Source organism: Electrophorus electricus, chromosome 10 (genome assembly GCF_013358815.1).
Source record: "Electrophorus electricus isolate fEleEle1 chromosome 10, fEleEle1.pri, whole genome shotgun sequence".
In the NCBI taxonomy this organism is placed as follows: domain Eukaryota; kingdom Metazoa; phylum Chordata; class Actinopteri; order Gymnotiformes; family Gymnotidae; genus Electrophorus; species Electrophorus electricus.
Genome location: NC_049544.1, coordinates 6,136,330 through 6,155,695, shown reverse-complemented (window position 1 = coordinate 6,155,695; position 19,366 = coordinate 6,136,330). Strand labels below are relative to the sequence as shown.

Genomic DNA, 19,366 nt, shown 5'->3' with positions numbered 1-19,366 from the left:
GCCAGTGCAGACAGAAGGCCATCCTGGTCGGACAGCATTTACAGCAGTTCTATCTGTTCCAAATCATGCAGACTCAGGCGAGAGATGGCAAATGGAAGGAGAAATTATGAAGAATTTAAAGTAATATAGATGGTACTGTTAAATAGACTATGTCATTTTGATCTGATTGATATAAAAAGCCCTGAATGTTTTCCTTCAGAGGAGCTAAGGGACTGTATTTTTATTAAAATTGTTTTCATTTGTGAGACTCATTTAAGATTACTCATAGCACAACCCCACTAATAGCTTTACTACTGAGAAATATAACTTCTCTTTAGCTACAACAAACTGTGATAAATCTACACATAGTATAGTTATTCAGGACAGTATAGTACATTTTTGTTTCTTCAGAACATGAATAAATGAACAGTAGACCTTATTATCATGTCTGATGTGTGAAATTACCTGCAACTGTTGCAGGACATCCAAGCTATTCCTAAACATTTGTACAAATAAAGTCAATACAATTTTGAAAGCTATAAAAACTTTTTTGGACCAGACATATGTGCCTATACTGTGTTTCCCATTTGCAAAAAGGAGATTAATTAGGGTTTTTAAGAGTTAAATGATTGCCCCACTGCAATGAATGTAAGCACACGGAGCATCTGCAGAGGATCTCAGTGCTAAAGCTCTCAGTAAGGTTGTGCTATATTGATTATAAATGATGGAGAAATGACCATTTTAATAACATATGGGTTGAAAAATAGCAAAGTAATAATTTAATTATTGTTGAGTAACCTGGTTCCATGGAAAATGCTCTCCACTGTATCATACAGACTATTTTGGCTACGCTGGGGGTTCGCTCAGGAGTCACCTTAATGATACATCATACTGGAGATGCTAAGCATTGCAAGATTTAATGCGTGCAATATGTGCATCAGGTAGACCTCTCTCCAGTACAGTCATATGGTTCTGGCAGATCTTGTTCAGTGGAGATATGACAGAATCAGATAATTTATTTAGAATCACAGCAGGAGACATAATCCAGAATGAGGATAAGAAGTTCAGAACCTGATGCATCGAGGGAGATGTGTTGTGAGCAGCGATTTGAGCTTAGGGCAAATTATTATGTGTTCTCCACAAACTCGGTTATACAGTCAGTGAATGGAAGCTGAAAGCTATTGGGATTTGTGATGACAGTTTACACATTAGTACACTGTGAATCTTTTAACATGGTGAATCCCAAGACCACTACACTGTCATAAATGCACAGGCGTACAGGACAACATTGCTTTTAATTATTTATTTCTTTTTTGTACTTTTACAATGGGTTACTTGTTCTTATAAGTGTCTTAGTCAAAGTGTCATTTTGATTATCACGCTTTTTTTTTATCCTTTCAGTATCGCCCCATTCGTAACCAAGGCCGTGCAACACAGCTGTGACGCTATTTCACAATCGCTACTTGTGAGAATCCGACATAAATCATTTCAGATACACTGACATCTCTGTCATGATTACGAGACAGCAAAAGACTCTCCAAGGCCTGGTAGAGTCGATGATGCTTGCCGCAGTCGAGAGGGTCTACGTAATTTACAGCTCCGGCCGGACGTGGATAGCCAGCTGCACCTAGAAGGACTGCGTGGTGTCGCTCCAGCCTTGGTTGACCCGAAGACAAAATCTGATGACAAATAATTGGCAGCCGAGATAAGTGTTGTCTGACACACGGGCTTGTAGCGAGGTTAGCTAAGCACTCAGACACAGTCCTAAACAGGTCCACAAAGAGACTAAGCTGTCAGCGTTCGATAAATGCACTCAATTATTCTGGCTAAACAACAAGACAGGCAGAATCACAGAAACTAGAGTCTACACATTTTTAAAGTTCAAAATCACAAATCAACATTCTTTTCGTATTTATATCTCAACTTTAAAACCAGGTTATGCAGTGAAAGTGTATTAAATCCTTACAAAGTAAGAGTAGGCATGCTAGCATCCATCATTTCATGGCTGTTATCTTGGTCTAGAAACACTGCTTACTCTCTCTACACTGTGCAGTGAGTTCTCAGACACTTCCTAACATCACACATCTTCCTCGGCTGACTCTCATAGTCTATGATCCCCCTTTCCTCTGTATATCCATATCTGGACCACCTACACTGGTGCTGGCCCTATTTGGATATACCATAGTCCTGGTGGACACCTCTATGTAGTCCAAACCCTGAGCAACAGTCTGGCTGTCATTAAGTGGAACAGAGACACTGGTTTGTTTAACTGCCACTGTGGCACTCTCTCTTTCCACCGTCGTCTCTGTCTTATCTTCTCTGTTTTGCTCTGTAGTCTGGGATTGGTCAGGGTTGTAACTGTCCGTTTTAGCAGCCTCTGTGGGCTGCCTGAGTATGGCCCCAGCCTCCTTTTTGCGAGGGACTCCATCTTCCTCACTTCCTCTGAATGTATCTGCCAGCCTCTTCCTCGTTTGGTGTGTCTCAAAATCCCAAGGTCCGGCCATCTCCTGGCTGCTCCTGTCCTCTGACACTAGATCTTAGAAGAGACAAGCACATTAAAATATAATAATGCAATGACAACCACCCATCTTCAGTATCAAAAATGATGATGGTCCAGTCAACCTAAAGGTGATTTAATGCCATATCCTGCTGCTAGTCTTTATAGCTGCTTAAACTAGATCTTTACACACATCCTATATTACTGATCCATTTTCTGAATTTCACTCTGCATGTACTTCTTTGCAAATCAACAAACAAAATATTTGCATGTATATAAGAAATATCCAACCCTTACATGAAAGGATCTCAGCAAGAGAGCTATCCTAACTCTGATAATGACCATCAAGGTCTTCAGGACTGATATTAAAGTAAGTTATGTTAGTTTAAGACTGGAACTGAGCTTTGTAAACCGGAATACCCCAGGGGCATGAGGATGTCCACAAATGAGCTGTCAATCCATCAAATTCAAACATACCCTGTGTTTTGCTGGGTTGCTTCTCAGTGGCCATGGTGTCACATGTGTCCATGTATGCCTCTTCTGCACTGGTGCTGTCTACACCGGGAGAAAGTCAGAAAATCTTATAGAAAAAGTATCAGGTTTACATTTCTGAGCCAACGTGTGTGGGAGGCCATTGTGGTATATTAATGAGAATGTTCCTTACCGGCAGAATTGTTATCGGGTGACTGACCAAGAGTAGCTGTTGGGTATCATAAAGCAAACAACCAAAACATTTCTTATGGTCCTTCTTTGTTGTGGAAAGTAATTTCATGATGTGCTGAGAGATTTACAGCAAAACTTATGGCATACCAGCTGGTCTGTTCCTTTTCTTTGATCTTCTACGGTCAGAATCATCTGAAAAAAATACATGTTTATTATATGAAATGACACAGATCAGTTTCCTGAGATTATATCTATAAATAAATGATTAAAAGTGTATTTTCTTAGTGTGGGATCCTCAGTAGTTGTAAGGTTTAAAGTGCAAACATTGTCTTATAAGCCAATACATTCTGTCTATTATATCAGCTGGTGCATTTGATCACTTACAAAATGACATTCATTTGTGTCATTAAAGGCATTGATTCATGGTATTGGCATTCACCGGCAGCGAAACTTCCTGAGCCTTTATTAATTCATCGGATATGTACTGAAGCTACAGCAGGCTGGTTTACCTGTATGATCCACCGAGTTGCTGTCCTCTTTAGACATTTCACTAGCAGTATCTGAGAAGGCAGTGATGGGTGATGTGTGAAGCACATTCTCACAGACTCCACGTGTTATATAATACTGTAAATACTGTAACATATCTGCCATGACTACCTGAAAATTCCATTGAACCAGGTTCTGCAGTCATACTGATTATTTCTAAAGAAGACATAATATACAAGACAGCATATAAGCACTATGATTACTTTTACAGTAGTACAATTAAAATAAAATATTTACAAATATGAACAAACTATGCAATATATAAACTATTTACCAACGTGAACAACTAATGCAAATAAGAATTTAAACAAACCATCAGAGTTATCCAAGGTATCTGAGGTTGAACACACTGTAAAAAAGAAGGTACATACATTGTTTTTTAATGTAAACTTCATCAATGGCAGTTAGAAAGGTATTATGTTCAGATTCAGTCTGTGTATTTGACTGATTCTCTGCATGTGCTGTGTGTTCAGTCTTTGCTCCAATGGCCCTGGCACTTACCTGCGGCAGTGTCAGAGTGTGATGGATCTGGAACTAAACGCAAATACAGACATCAGATATTAAAGTGTGTCATCTGTGATCAGACATGCACCCCATGTCAAAATCTAGCAGTTTGACTAAACCATATAAAAGGTTACAATCTCATGTACCAGTGTTTTAATGCAGTATATTGATCAACTTATGCTGTGTAAACTAGTTATGGTTAGTATGTTAGACAGTACTGGTTAGTATGGTTAGTATGGTTAGACAGTACTGTAGCAATGCAACTGTTAAGATGTAGTTTGGTGATAAATGCACATGTTTGGACAGAAAGGCTTCTGAATTAGAGTTACAAACCAGGAATGACTGCTAATTTAGGGCTTTCTGGAGGGGCATTCATATTAAAGTCATCTGGTAAGACAAACGAGTAATTAAGCATACATAAAATAATGAACAAATAAAACAAATTAGCCATGATACTCCAGATTTTTCATGTACATATGGATTCAAATGCATAATTCAAATGAGATGGGACCCACCACTCAAAAAGTTTAAAAAGTCTCCATTTTGACCTAAACAAACAAAGTGAGTATGAGTATGGGATTTCCCAACAATTACAAATTAAAAATACATTTCTGTTCACTTTTTATTTATTGATAAAACGTGTTTCCCCAGGGAACAAAGTAAAACAGAAGGGGAAAGGACCTTTCACCATTCCAAAAAGACATATGCACTGTTAACAGTATTACAGATAAAAGGGCCTTATTAAATTAAGCACAGCTGTGCAGGCGTGAAGTCTGTAACATACAAAAGTGGTTACCTCTCATAGCTGCTGAATGCACAACCTTTATAAATACCAAAAGCGACAGCACAGGCAGGCAACAGCCAGATCTACGCCAGCGGAGAAGGAGAGGCGAGTGATGACACAAGCATAGCTTCCGTCTCGTTAAAAATAAAAAGCACCACATTCTACATTGCAACTGGATTTTTAGCATATCTCAGCAGTGACAGAATGTGAAATACAGCTAAATGTCATATGGCGCACATTTAAGATTATTACAGAGATATAAAATGAATATAAGTATATGACAAAAGTATGTTCCAGTGCCCTAAAGCCAGTGAGAAAAAGGCATTCGGATTACTTACAACCCCATCTTGCACAGTGGTGTCCACAGGCAGGTGGCCTTCAGGACTATTCTGTCCCGAGTGGCTTTTATACCTGTGCAGATCGTTGATGTGTGGACAGGAGTGGAAAGAACAATAGTGTTACATCTGAGCAGCCAAGGTTGCAGGGGGAAATGGGCAGTGATTTACTTGCAAAGAGTTGTGCACAAAAAAAAAAGAAAAGGAGTAGACCAAGGAATTACTGTCATCTGATAAAAGAAAAGAGACTGTGGTAATACTGTGTCCGTGGAGAAGAGACTGTGGTAATTCTGTGTCCGTGGAGAAGAGACTGTGGTAATTCTGTGTCCGTGGAGAAGAGACTGTGGTAATTCTGTGTCCGTGGAGAAGAGACTGTGGTAATTCTGTGTCCGTGGAGAAGAGACTGTGGTAATTCTGTGTCCGTGGAGAAGAGACTGTGGTAATTCTGTGTCCGTGGAGAAGAGACTGTGGTAATTCTGTGTCCGTGGAGAAGAGACTGTGGTAATTCTGTGTCCGTGGAGAAGAGACTGTGGTAATTCTGCGTCCGTGGAGAAGAGACTGTGGTAATTCTGCGTCCGTGGAGAAGAGACTGTGGTAATTCTGTGTCCGTGGAGAAGAGACTGTGGTAATTCTGTGTCCGTGGAGAAGAGACTGTGGTAATTCTGTGTCCGTGGAGAAGAGACTGTGGTAATTCTGTGTCCGTGGAGAAGAGACTGTGGTAATTCTGTGTCCGTGGAGAAGAGACTGTGGTAATTCTGTGTCCGTGGAGAAGAGACTGTGGTAATTCTGTGTCCGTGGAGAAGAGACTGTGGTAATTCTGTGTCCGTGGAGAAGAGACTGTGGTAATTCTGTGTCCGTGGAGAAGAGACTGTGGTAATTCTGTGTCCGTGGAGAAGAGACTGTGGTAATTCTGTGTATGTTAAAAATTATACCATTTTCCTTTTCAATAGCACGTACAACTATTTGCTTTAGTATATACAACCCAGATTATTACCCTGAATGATTAGTCCAAGATTAGACAAAAGGTAACCAGAATGCAATCTAACCCATGTATTAAGGATAATTACATTTAATTAAAACTTTACTTTATCTCTCTGTTTCAATACCAGGTGAAACAATACCTTGGGAAACAGTGGGGTCATTTGATCTTTGAATCCCCCGAACAACCCCAGCCACAAAAGCATGCATTCAGTTGGGTTTAAATGGGATTGCATTAGCTGAAGGGCATAACACATGTAGACTCTCCCCACTGGCTCTTCCTTCCTGTGTGGGCGAATCAGCGAATGAGCAGAATTACCTTTTGTGAAGCAGACCAGCAGACACACTGCACACACATCAAAGAAGCCCACAAATCTGGCCCAAGCAGCTGTGTAGACCTGGAGTCCTTGTTACTATCTTTAGATTGGGAACAGTTGGGCTCATTTATTCTGGTCGGAGCACTGAAGCATGGAACTGTCCCGAGAAACAGAAAGAACTGGAAAGGACACCTTAAAAATATATTGTTACAGGCCACTGATTAATATGTTAAGCACAATGAAAATTTAAATATTTCACTGCTTCAAATGGTCTCTTTAGTGTCCAATATTTCTGAACAGCTATAACATATATGCAATATAAATTAAGCACTCCTTGTCCATCCAATTAATACATTATCAAAAGGTGAGTCATGTTTTGCAGCTCGATTTAATTCTGAGTGTGTTATTTGAAAACTCTGACTACTGTTTATTTACCTTAACCTATTTGAAGGCAATCAAGTATAAAGGTACTAGTCAATTATATATAGAAAAAAATGTATTTGCTTTTTAACTGAGGGTACTCTGTTATCATTTCTGTTAGGTGACCAGATGAATCAGTAATGTTAAGAGCTACACCACCTATTCTTCTCCCACTACGGTCTCTAGGGCTATCAAATAACTGCTGTTATTTACTCTCTCGATAAAAGTAAAGTGATTTAAACAGAGCTTAAAAGTACCCTATACCTGAGCACAAATGAATTACAGACCACTGAATATTACTTCTTGATTTCTTAATGAACAATATAAACAAACTATGGAAAACCGTCAAGTATTTTTGTCCTATACAGTTATGATGCACCCCTCCGTTAGGCCTTTGACTGACATATCAACCACTTATTTGAGTGTTTTGTTGCTTTAGAACATGTCTGAAAATAGCAAACGTTTTTACTCATCTTTTTTTGTTGTTGTTCTACAGAGCTACAGCGAACATAGTCACGAATAAAGGTTGTGCAGGATTTACTGCTGAAAGATAGAAACTGGGCGTCATCACAACCCAGACAGCACCATAACTAGGTCCCAAACCAACCTAGACAACCTTGAGGAGCTCAGTGTATGGTACAGTACCAGGCAAACCTATAAAGCAAGTAGGAATATACGGGAACTCGAACCAGAACCAGGAAAACTCGCACAGCATAATACGAGCCCAAGACTTTGCAGTGCCCAGTATTGTAAATGGTATAGGCCAATTATGAAGGACTTGTTTAGCAAGTGTGATCCGAGTCAGGAGCCAGAGATATACTGAACGGTTCTGCTGAGTGTCCATAGATAGGAGCGCCGGGAAGTCATATTAGTGATATTATGACGCCAATATCCGACAACCGTAGCATTAGGAGATAATATTAAACCTTCTTATTACGATACGTTGTGTGATCATTATGAATATCTCCCAATTATGACTTGATATCCAGGATTCCAAATAATAATTGACAAACTCAGAACAGATATCATTATAATGGATTGCAAACTTTAACGTCATTATGTCTTAGTATCCTTCCCTATATTTCAAACGGAACTCAAACAAATCCATGAATATCCTATCATATTTACAACTAGCCACTAGGTGGTAGCCAAGTATCTTTAAAGATTGAATTTCCTTGCGTTTGCGTTTCCTTAGATAATAACGTATAACAGAGAAAGTTAAGATTTGTATTTACAGGTGGAGCTGGTTGGAGATAAAGTTATCACTAAAGAAACAAATAGCTTACCTTTTCACGGTCATTAGGTTGAACTGGTGCGAGAATTTCCAAAAGCATCGTAGTGTTAAGTTCATTTTAAATGGGAGTGAGTGTAATACGTGCTCTACCACTTAAAGATGATATTTGCCTTACGATGCGTTTGGGAAACACAGCCCTGCTAAGTGAGAAGCTTTCGTATTTCAAAAGTCACAATACACAAGTTCCACTATAAGTTCGCTACTATTTGGAGCACTCGGACCATTGCTAGCATAGAATATCTGTGGCCCAATTTGTGTAGGTTGAAAAACAAATGAGGGGGGAAATCTGCTAAGGATCTTTAGTGACGTGCTCAGTGACTGCAGCATTCGAAATACACCAAATAACATTTATTACAATCAACAAAACATTGATATTCTCTATCCAGCAAGAGGTTTTCATGTGTTCAAATAAACCTGTTACCTGGGACTTTTACAGATTACTGCCTTACAGCGTGGAGCGGTCCCATTCACCTGCTACGACCTGACACAGTCGGACCTAAAGGGCTGATACTGAATGCTCTATGAAACATCGCAAACTGCTCGGCTTTCAGCAGCGGATACTACAGTATCTACCACACCAGAAACTGAGAAAGCGATAGGTCCCCTTATGGGAACATGGCCATAACACGGAGGCAGAAATTTGCTTGTCTTGTCCCATGCAAGAAAATAAGACTGATAAATTAAACGTGAGCAAGTCACATCCACATGGTATGCAAAGTTGGAATAATCTTTCAATAACTGAAATTAAAATTGGAAAAATGGCAGATAGTGGAAATCTTTCTCCACCGAGCCCATTCTTTAATCCTCACTGAACAGTCAAGAGTTGTTATCCTTTTATTGAGCATCATAGAAATGTGAGGTAGCCTTGTCTTCCACTTGGCTGAACATGCCATCCACTAACCAAAAAAAGGCTGCACTTACAGTAAAATAAATCAAGAAGTGACATGTTCTTTTAATAAACAATATATTTTCTCATTTAAATGAGTTTTAAAAAAAAAACTAAAAAAAAAAAAAGAAAACAAGAAAATAGCTGCAAAACATCTATTGCAAACTTTATATGATTTCATTTACAATACACAATGGTATTTTAATAGGTTTTTAACTATCCAGACTTGATACAGGCAGTGGGTGTTTTCGGTCTCCTTACATACTACTCAACACACCAAGTACTTCACTGAGACAAGACCAAAAGAAAGCCATTCGGAAAGGATTATCATTAAGGTAGTAAAAGACCTGGCAATCTATGCAGACGTTTTAGGGGAGTGGAACACAAAAACATAACTGTTTGCCATCTTCTCAAATCAGTCACATCAGAGCAAAAATAACATGCAGTTCTTAAGAGAGATTTTGCTTGTTTAATTGAATTAATAATGGAGTCGAGACATTTTACTTGGATAATCTATCAAGGAGAAAAATAACAACTTACAAAATTCTTCATGGTATGAAACAAATCTGTCAGAAGCTTAATTTAAAAAATGAAAAAGAAAAGACAAGTTCAGTTCTGTGAGTAACACAAATTGGCATACTATTGACCCTGTGGTACTCAATGGCCACATGTCCTAAAAGTAACTACTGAGTATCTATCAAGTCCACAGCCAAATCCAATTAACCTGCTATGAGCTCTTCATATAATCAGTACAGCATCTATGAAACAGCCTCTACTTACTGATCAGCCAGTTTCTGCCGTGCACATAATGATTGAATACACACCATCAGTAATGATTTAGCAGTTTGGATTGAATTTGGGCCCTGGTCCAAGTATGTTAAAAGTCCACATGAACAGAACGACTGAAGCTCCAGCACGGTACAGCAGAACGGGTGCAGATACTAATCCAAAGGGCACCAAACATGAGGCTGCATCCCGCTCAAATCTTGTGAAATTTGTAATCAAGTTTCACAGTGAAACAACACCTAAAGGTGAAGCAATAAAATGCAGAGTCCCCTCGCTCCCACAACAAAAACACGAGTTGGTCAAAGAACTGGTTGTCAAGCACAAGAATACTTGAGGGACATATAAAATAAATTTTATTTTCCTTCTTCAGGTCTACATGTGTGTGTTTCTTGACAGTCACGGTGTAAAGAGAAAACTTGCACTCCTGTGCCCATCTTAATTCGGCCAGGCAGGTGCTAAAAGACATTGGGAGTCCATATCCCTATACAACAGAACTGAAGTGAAGAGGAGAAAAGATAACTTAGCATTAGTTCTGTTACTGTCAACATAACAAAAAAGAAGTAGTCAGCGGCTCTGTCCACATTACCAATAGAACAAAAAGAGAGGAAAAGAACAAGAGAGACAGATAGATAGAGGGAAGTGAGAGAGAGAGAGAGAGAGATTGATTGAATCAGGGCTGGGCTCCCGTGGGGGCAGGTACTTGTGTAGCCAGCACGTTTGGGGCCGAGATGACAGGGGAGCCAGTTGCAATGCTGGCCATGGGCTGTGTGCTGGCTGCCATGGACGTGATGCCTGCAAGAGAATGACAGACGGCCGTCACACGGACGCACTCGTACAGGCAGCATTGTTAGCCGCCTTGGGAGAACCTCGGTGGTTCATTTCTGAGCTCTGTGGATCATTTTGGACCAAGATTACTCCTAACTCTGATTGCCACCTGGTGCCTTCTTGACACTACCCAATGCTGCACACGTTCATTTTTCATTTTATATGCAAAATATTAGCAGTGTTTCCACCATACATTTACTCTGCTGTTACCTGGCATCATGCTGGAGGAGCTTACAGGGGTGGAGCTTGCTGCAGGAGCTCCTCGGCCCTGGTCCTGCACAACTGGGTCTGAAAATCACACACAGCCCATACACGTCTTAAAATTCAGCCAGACTGGGTTTTGTTTTTTTAAATCTCTGTAGCAATGACAAAACACACTGCACTGTGTCAGCCAAAATAAGGGAAAACAGACCAACAAAAATTATTAACTGTTAAATTGTACAATTTGCATGCATCAAGAATTTTATTTCAGCACATGGCTTTATTACTTTATACATGAGCACAGCCCAAATGATTAGACACTTCTCATCTAACACGCCTCCAACGACCCAGGGTAGAGGCACTCTGCCAGAAAGTGGGGCCAAAAAAAATGAGGTGAGGGAGAAAGCATTATTAGAACTCAAGCCACGTTCAAAGCTTAGGCAGAGCTTGAGTGTCTTGAGCTAAAGCCACACATTCTACATGTCTTCTGTCTCACATGATATGGACGCATGGAGGGTGGTGTGCAGTAGTAAGCATGTGGGTGCAAACTTTAAGAGTTCACACTCAGTAGTGTTTGACTGTTGTACTTCCGTTTTCACATTTCAATTATGTTCCCCTTTAAATGTTAGGATTGCTGTTGAAGACGTGTTGTTTATTATCCCGAGATTAGAAGCTTTTTGGATTTTTTTGGCAAAATCTGACAAGATGCTTTAAAATGTAGATTTTAAATCAGTCGAGCTTAGGTAATTCTTAAGAGAAGTTCGGGCTTGTCACACCAGAAGATGACAAACATTTTGTTGACCACTGAAGCTCTTGCATGCTACAAAATAATTTAACATCAGATCTGCAGGACATTGAGCACCCCACTGTTGTGATCAAGTATTTTTGTAACTGTAGGATAATGTCAGCTATTGTAAAAACACAATGAAAGTAGAGTTTTATAATGTCTACAAACTAGTTAAATATTTCAAATGAGCAACAAACTATAAAATGTTTGTATTTGACACCACCACTAAGATGTCAACCACAGACACATAGCATGCTGCGGAACAGCTATAAAACAGGAAGCTGATGACGATGTAAATGAGAAAAAGACTACACTATTTTAGGTGTGGTTCCACAAAACTTGGAACAAAAGTTGAAGTAGCCCGGGTTTAGTGAGAAAAACAAATACTCTCTGTGCTAAGGGTTATTTAGTAAGCGAGAGCCCCTGCTCCACAACACACTTGACACTGGCTAGTAAGAATGTTTATATTTTGGGACCGGTGTTCTGATTTGGATTCTTAAAATACATCAACAGTAAACAACAATCCAGGACATCACTGTGTGAGCACTAATTGCCCAGTTCTGTATAGGTGAGCCAACAGATGGCTGGGACAGATAGCGTCGCTCTAATTGACAGAGAGAGGGAGAACTAGGGCATACACCCAGAAAGCAGTGCAATTTATTCTCTCTTGGACTACCAAACTAAAATGTCTGCGGCATCATCAAGAATCAAGCTCACAAACATGAGCTCTCATTACATTTGTTTCCAAGCTATTTGCAAAGTAAGAGCACCCACAGGCTTTGCGAAGTGCACACCCATTAGAGTGTGATTTCCAGAAGCAGCTGTGGCAGGCCGTGCTATTATCTTGGCCTCCGTGACAGCGCGCAAACTATCAGGTGGCTCGGGGTGAGTGGACGTGGACGTGGACTTACAGAAGTAGGGGTGATCCATAGCCTCGCGGGCAGTGAGGCGAGCCTGGTGGTCGTAGCGCAGCAGCTTGTCCAGGAAGTCCAGTGCCTCAGTGCTCACCAGGTGCTGGTTCTCGCTGTGCACAAAGCGCTCCCATCTCTTACGTGAGTGCCTGGTCACAGGAAACACGAGATATCCAGCAAACAACGAGACATGCAGATGTGCTGAATTCATACAGTGGAATCACTGAAATTCAGAATTAAGTCCAGTAGCACACATCAGCTATCATGAATAGGCATTTACATGGGAACACACACAGGTGTATTACTTGGGAGCATGTGGAGAAACATTGGTTTTCTGCTAACTTCAAGCAATTCATTACCTGCCCAAGATGTCATTGAAACGTGGGTCCAGTTCAATGTTGTATTTGTCAATGTAGTCATATAAGTCTTCTGTGCCCAGGACTTTTGCAATGCGTACAAGCTGATCAAGTGTGAAAATATATGAGCTGTGCATACAACATTCAATGAAAGAGAAACTGCAGTCCTAGATATACCACAGAAAATTAATAAAAACGTTAATTAATTAAAAGTAGTTATTATATTGTTGAATCAGCAGAAACTTGAAAGAGAATGAGAGTTCTCATTCTCGTTCTCAGATAGCAGTACCTGGTCATAGTTGTCATGTCCATGGAAAAACGGCTCCTTTCTGAAAATCATACTGGCTAGCATGCAACCCAAACTCCACATGTCCAAGCTGTAGTCATACATCTAAAAATGAACAGAGCAATAAAAACAAAAAAAACAAAACCTTTACAAACACACAGAGAGACACACACACACAAAGAGAGACACATACACAGAGGGATAAATTTGCCCTCACCTGGTAGTCTACCAGCAGCTCAGGGCCTTTGAAATATCTAGAGGCAACTCTCACGTTGTACTCCTGGTTTGGGTGGTAAAACTCTGCCAAGCCCCAGTCTATCAGACGGAGCTGTATAGGCCAAAAAACAAATCTTGACTAAAACATTCACGAGGGGACTCATTTTGATTCACCAAGTGTAATAACAACTAGCCTCTAATCAATGCTTAACATATACTATACTCAGAATAATTTTAAGAAATTAATGCTTAGTACACTTTACAATCTTTACTTAACTCAGCAAAAGCTGTATTTCGTAAAGTCCAAAGGAGGATGGCACCGGCCTACCTTTCTGTGCTCATGGTCAATCATGACATTGTGTGGTTTGACGTCCCTGTGCATAATGCCCATACTGTGGCAGTAGTCTAGAGCCTGGCAAACATACAGAGGCTTGGCTTAGCATGGGCCTGCAGCTCAAACGCAGCAGAACACCTTTTACTGATTTCTCCAGAAACCTCCAGTTTTGGCTCTTTTGACTTCTTAAATAAAAAAACACTTATAAGTCAAAGACACTTAATGAGCCAAGAAGTGTTTCGGAGGTATTTCTACAGACAGCAGTGTTGAGGGTATAGGCAGACAGTACTTAAATATCTTTATAGATCAGCTACAATGTGTATCTTACCTTCAGAATTTCGTACATGTAAAAGCGAATGTCATAGTCCGATAATGTTTGATACAATTGCTGCGAGAGAGAGAGAGAAACAAATTAACATGGGTCAAGAATATGTAATGAGCTTGAGCAAAACAAAAAAATGGGAAATAGCTATTCACAGTAAGGGGTTTGTACAGTAAATTTTCAACAAAACTATTCAATATCAATCTTATTTCCACAATATTATAACATTATCTATTAAAAAAAGGGGTTTTCCATAGGATTTGTGATAAATAATGTTTTCTAGACTATAGCTATCACTACATAAGAACCATTCTCAACAATGTCAAACAAATATCACTCTTTGCTCAAATGTTATTCACATATTTTGCTTTACTAATTGATTTCTTTGTGTATGCATAAAAATGCGAATAAAGTAACAGACATCACAATATCTTACTTTAAATAATCATCTGAATTAATGAAATATTTTATATCTCTCTGAATAGAAATATTTGGTACATTTCGATTTCTCAACCCAAATACCCCAGATATCCTGTGATTAGATGCATCTGTGACAAGCACAGAATTAGCTATTGCACTTCAGCATGTGACGGGTAACAAATGACATTTAACAGTGAACATAATTCACACAGCCTGTTCCAAACATCTCTTTTTAACCTAACCACAAGGGTGTTTCAACATTTGTAGATACCTGCTTGTGTTTATATGCTTTAATGTTTTTAAACACTAGCTAGCTATTCGTGTAACTAATTTGACCAGCAAATGGGCAACATGCATACAGACTGGAAAACCACTACTGAAGCACCGTGTGCAATCCCCAAACAGCAGCTACTGTTATTAGCTGGTATTTTCTAGGAAGAGATTAACAAAATATTTTAAAAACAGCCCTTCCCTTACCTTGAAGTCTGTGTTATTTACATGCTCAAAAACCAGTGCAGGTGTTCGAGACTGTAGGAAAATACAAAATAAGAGATTTTAATGTCTTGAAACATATGGGGATACAGAAAGAAACAAGAACGCCATCCTCAATAAACAGATGGCAGGCTTTATTAGAGGCTCAACCTGACCAGCTTGTGTACAACTGCAGAAAACTGGGGACAATGCAATGTATAGTCATTCCGCTATGTACTAATTGTAGATGACCTATGACCAAAAACAATTATCCAAAAACACAATACGACAAATTAGCAAATCACTTACCACAGGATCCTTGACAATGTCTAAAAGTGTTATGATATTGGGTCCTCCTCTCAAGTTCTCCAGAATTTTGATTTCTCGCTTGATTTTCTTCTTTTTTACAGGCTGATTTTAAAAAAAAAAAAAAAAAAAAAAAAAAAAAAAAACATGCGCACAGCACAAGCTAAAGAGTGATCATACATTTACCACCAGGTAACTTGTCACTTAGTCAAAAGCATGCCTTCAAGGCAAACCCTGACACACATACAGAAAAAAAGTACCTTCAGTATTTTGACGACGACTTTTTCATTGTTTGTAATGTTTATGGCTTCAAACACTTCACTGTACTTTCCCCGGCCCAGCTTTCGCACAAGCTGGTAGTCATCTTGATTTCTGAAGCACAAAAATATGAGGCAAAGATATTCATTAAAAACACCACTATTCCAAAGTACAAAACATCTAACTAGGTACTGTGTGCCTCTAACCCTGCCAACAAAGGCAAGCAATAGATGTCCATGAAACACTGACAAATAATATTAGATACACTGCAAAAATAAAAGCAAATGAATACTTCAGTATCTTCCTAATACATGTTGGCAAAGGTCAAGCCATTGCAATTAGGATGCTATACAGTGATTTATCAGAGTTTCATTCACAGCTACATATCAGTAGAGCACGGCTATGTACAGAACATTTAATAATAAGCCTGTTACTATGTGCAACAGTCAATCTGTGTGGACCATATACTCACCCCCATTCCACCACATGGGACTCATAGTCCCAGTACTCTCTGGGTCTCTGTGTGTTTACATCAGGGTAAACTCGAGAGCGGCTTGAAACAGGACCGGACATATTCTACACAGGATATTCCCAGGAGCACCTGGGAAACAGGAAAAGGAACAGACACAGAACAGCTGCTGTGCACTGAAACTGTAAGATGCTGAGCAGAAGTCGCATTTACTAAGTGAGTATTCTACAGCAGCCTAAATTGAGACCAGAATTAGAATTAAGATAGAATTTCTCTGCATAAATATTGCATTCCAGCCTATTAGTCAAGTACTAGCCTATTTAGTCAAGCAACAGAGCACATGCTACCAAACAAACGAAATTAGCAGCACTAGACAGTGACAAATCTTTATAAACAATACATTTAAATACTACTTAGGGAGCTTTCGCATATTACATTTTTCTTAATACTTTTATATTTCACAGAACAAAACATTAGGAAAGACGATGGGGTATGGTTGATGACATGCATAATGCAAATTTTTAGTTTGTTTACAGCATGCCAATGTTTCTTTCAACCTCAATCTACTTGGTTACAAGGCCTTTTTAAGTATTCTAGAGCCAAGAGTCCAGCAGATGCCAGTGATTATACACAGACGTGAAACACAGATGAATTAGAGTGGATCTGCGCCCCAAATGCCCAAGAAACAAATGGTTATGTGAAAGCACCCTTAAAGTAAGATGCTACTGCCTTCACTTTTTCTTCCATTATTACCTTGGAGGTTTCCTCCAAGAAGTAGATGAGAGGTGGGACTGATGAAAGCTGATGCAATGGCTTTATGGAGCATAGGCTGCAAGGGAAACGAGCTGTATTTAAAATACAGTGTTTTTAAAATGCAGCTTGTTATTTCAATAGTTGCTAATAAGCAAACTGCTTATCGTTTTGAAATGACTAGCTAGTAATGGATCATTAGTTTTCTTTCTAATTTTTAAAAACAGTTCAATATTGCTGTATAACGTAGCTACAATGATACGTGATTACATTCTTCTGTATCCACTAGTCCCTTTTGGAATTTGAGTTAATTTGACCCAACCATCGTGCCACGACATCCCACCTGATTGCAGCTGTTATGAGAGGACATTCAGCATCTTATTCTGGTCGCACAGCACTCAGAAATGTCATTCCTCTGGATCTCCAAACGATGACAGGCCCTGCACAACACAATCAAACCGTTAGCTAAGTATGCCTCATTACGATTAATAAATCACAGTTTCAATCATAACTATCGTAATATCGTACAAATGCTTAACGAAGCGCTAGTCCAAAATACTGATTTTTACTCCAAAGTAACCTAGCTATATCCCTGTTATACTGCCTATGCATGTAATTAAGTAATACGTAACAGTATTAATACTGGAAGACACACTATTAACTAGTAACCTCTGACCTCTAATCTAATCTACCAATAATTACCATTAACGTTACCTTGGGATTAATTTCACTGTTACGGGAGATTGGACACAATAATGCCCGACTGGTCTGTGTCCTTATTAAAAATAGCTTTTGGTAGGGGCAAACTAGTTCCCTATTATCGAGAAAATATCGATAGTGAACTGGTTAATGTTGTTCACACAGGCCTAGCTGTGTAATTAGCTACGTTAGCTTAGGTTTAGGGGACTAACCTTTCTATAGCGAACTAACCTAGCGTTGTCTAGCCTGACTCATATTATATTTCATAGCTAGTTTGTTCCGTCCCTCTTACTTGGGGGATTTATTTATTATGAATCAGGGGACATGGGAATATCGACGTGACCACTTATGTGGACGTATTCATTCTGGCTGGTGCGTTATTTAATCCTAGCTCCTAGCTGTATTTAGTTAGTTAGTTAGCTAGCTAGCTAGCTAGCAAGCTAGTACAGTTAACGGCAGCTGTACCGTCTCAGCTAGGTACGTCGGACAACGTTTGCCACGCCTTAAAACATTTAGGATCGCTCGTTGCCGATCGATTGTGATGGTACTGGCTTCACAAGCGCTCGGTTCGAGCCCGAAAGTATATAGCTACGTATTTCTGATATAGTGACAACTCGCTTAGTACCATGTTCTCTCTAGAGATACCTAAAATAGCATACAAGATAAGCTAGCTAGGCTAGCTAGGCACGCCACATCAAAGCCGGGCGGCTGACTAGATGATGGCTAGCTAGCGAGGACAGACACGTTAAATATTATGTATACATGCTCTTTTCGTTCTAAAAAAAGAAACACGCTGGTAACAGATTAACGCCTTTACCGGATATATTCAAATAAATGTAGCTATCGCCCGAAAGATACTGTCGGTCAGGCTCCTATGATAGCCCACTCGCTGCTAGCTATCTAGCGTACTCTCATGATACTAACCTAAGGTTGGTCGACTAGCAAGCTAGACAACTATAACACCAATAATTAACGGAACTCTAAGATCGTGTGAAGTCCAGATTTGAGTGTCTAAAATGCAACATATCGCAAGGCAGTGTATACATTAAGAATGGAAGACGAAATTATTTTCAAATTATTACGTAAAATTTGCACTGTATTACCTCTTAGGGTCTTCTAGTAGAGAATATGGCGGATCCAGCAAACGTAGAAATCGACGCTAGTAGTGCTAGCGTTAGCTAGCTTGGTACAGAAGGCAGCGTTAGGGGGGACACTTCCGGTAGACCTGACTCAAGCAAGCGCAGTGCCTCAGAAATAGCTGCGAGTATATGATTTCAACAGCAGTGAGGGTACTGCACAGCACATAGATTTGGTTAAATTAATTGGTCTGTGAATCGTTTTCCGCAATAAGAAATGATTGAGTAGAAGCTAATTATGATTTATCATTCCTTTTGATACATAGCTCAGTCCTAATCCCATTTTAATTGAATGAAGTCTGTTCCTGTGGGGAATGTGGATTGATGTCAGTAGGCTCTATTTGTTTGTCTGAAAGTCAAATGCATGTTCATTTGTATTTGTTGTAGGGAAATACAGGTGTGATTCAGTAGCAGTAACAAATAAAATAAGTTATGTTTGTGACATATTTCTAAGACAAAATGGGCATATGTGCTTCCACATACATTTCTTCACCCATGGCCCTAACATGCACTGATTCAAAGAAACTATTATTTGGATATGCAGTACACTGGAAAACTCACTTGTCTTTCAATGAGGCCTTCCTTACTTGCTTTGATAGCGTGCAGTTGCCTTTCTGTGCAGTGAAGTGT

At 39.5% G+C, this 19,366-nt stretch overlaps 1 protein-coding gene and 1 long non-coding RNA gene across 3 annotated transcripts; both read right to left on the bottom strand.

Moving 5' to 3' along the window:
• Positions 1-3,817: 3,817 nt before the first annotated feature.
• Positions 3,818-4,573, bottom strand: LOC113571178. Its single transcript, XR_003409968.1, has 4 exons — positions 4,523-4,573; positions 4,187-4,219; positions 3,999-4,034; positions 3,818-3,841 (listed from the first exon to the last, which is right to left on the bottom strand). It is a non-coding gene; the product is annotated as an uncharacterized LOC113571178 (long non-coding RNA).
• Positions 4,574-9,138: 4,565 nt separating this feature from the next.
• Positions 9,139-18,811, bottom strand: csnk2a1 (casein kinase 2, alpha 1 polypeptide). 2 transcript variants are annotated; one of them, XM_027000042.2, is made up of 15 exons: positions 18,704-18,811; positions 17,245-17,341; positions 16,905-16,980; positions 16,155-16,283; positions 15,685-15,796; positions 15,428-15,529; positions 15,125-15,175; positions 14,234-14,293; positions 13,900-13,983; positions 13,573-13,683; positions 13,359-13,460; positions 13,073-13,173; positions 12,714-12,862; positions 11,025-11,102; positions 9,139-10,781 (listed from the first exon to the last, which is right to left on the bottom strand). In XM_027000042.2, exons 4-15 carry the CDS (start codon positions 16,253-16,255, stop codon positions 10,660-10,662), a joined length of 1,173 nt encoding a protein of 390 aa, XP_026855843.1. In that variant the 5' UTR covers positions 16,256-16,283; positions 16,905-16,980; positions 17,245-17,341; positions 18,704-18,811; the 3' UTR covers positions 9,139-10,659. The 2 variants fall into 2 exon arrangements, with proteins under 2 accessions (XP_026855843.1, XP_026855844.1); XM_027000043.2 differs by lacking the exon at positions 16,905-16,980.
• Positions 18,812-19,366: the final 555 nt, after the last annotated feature.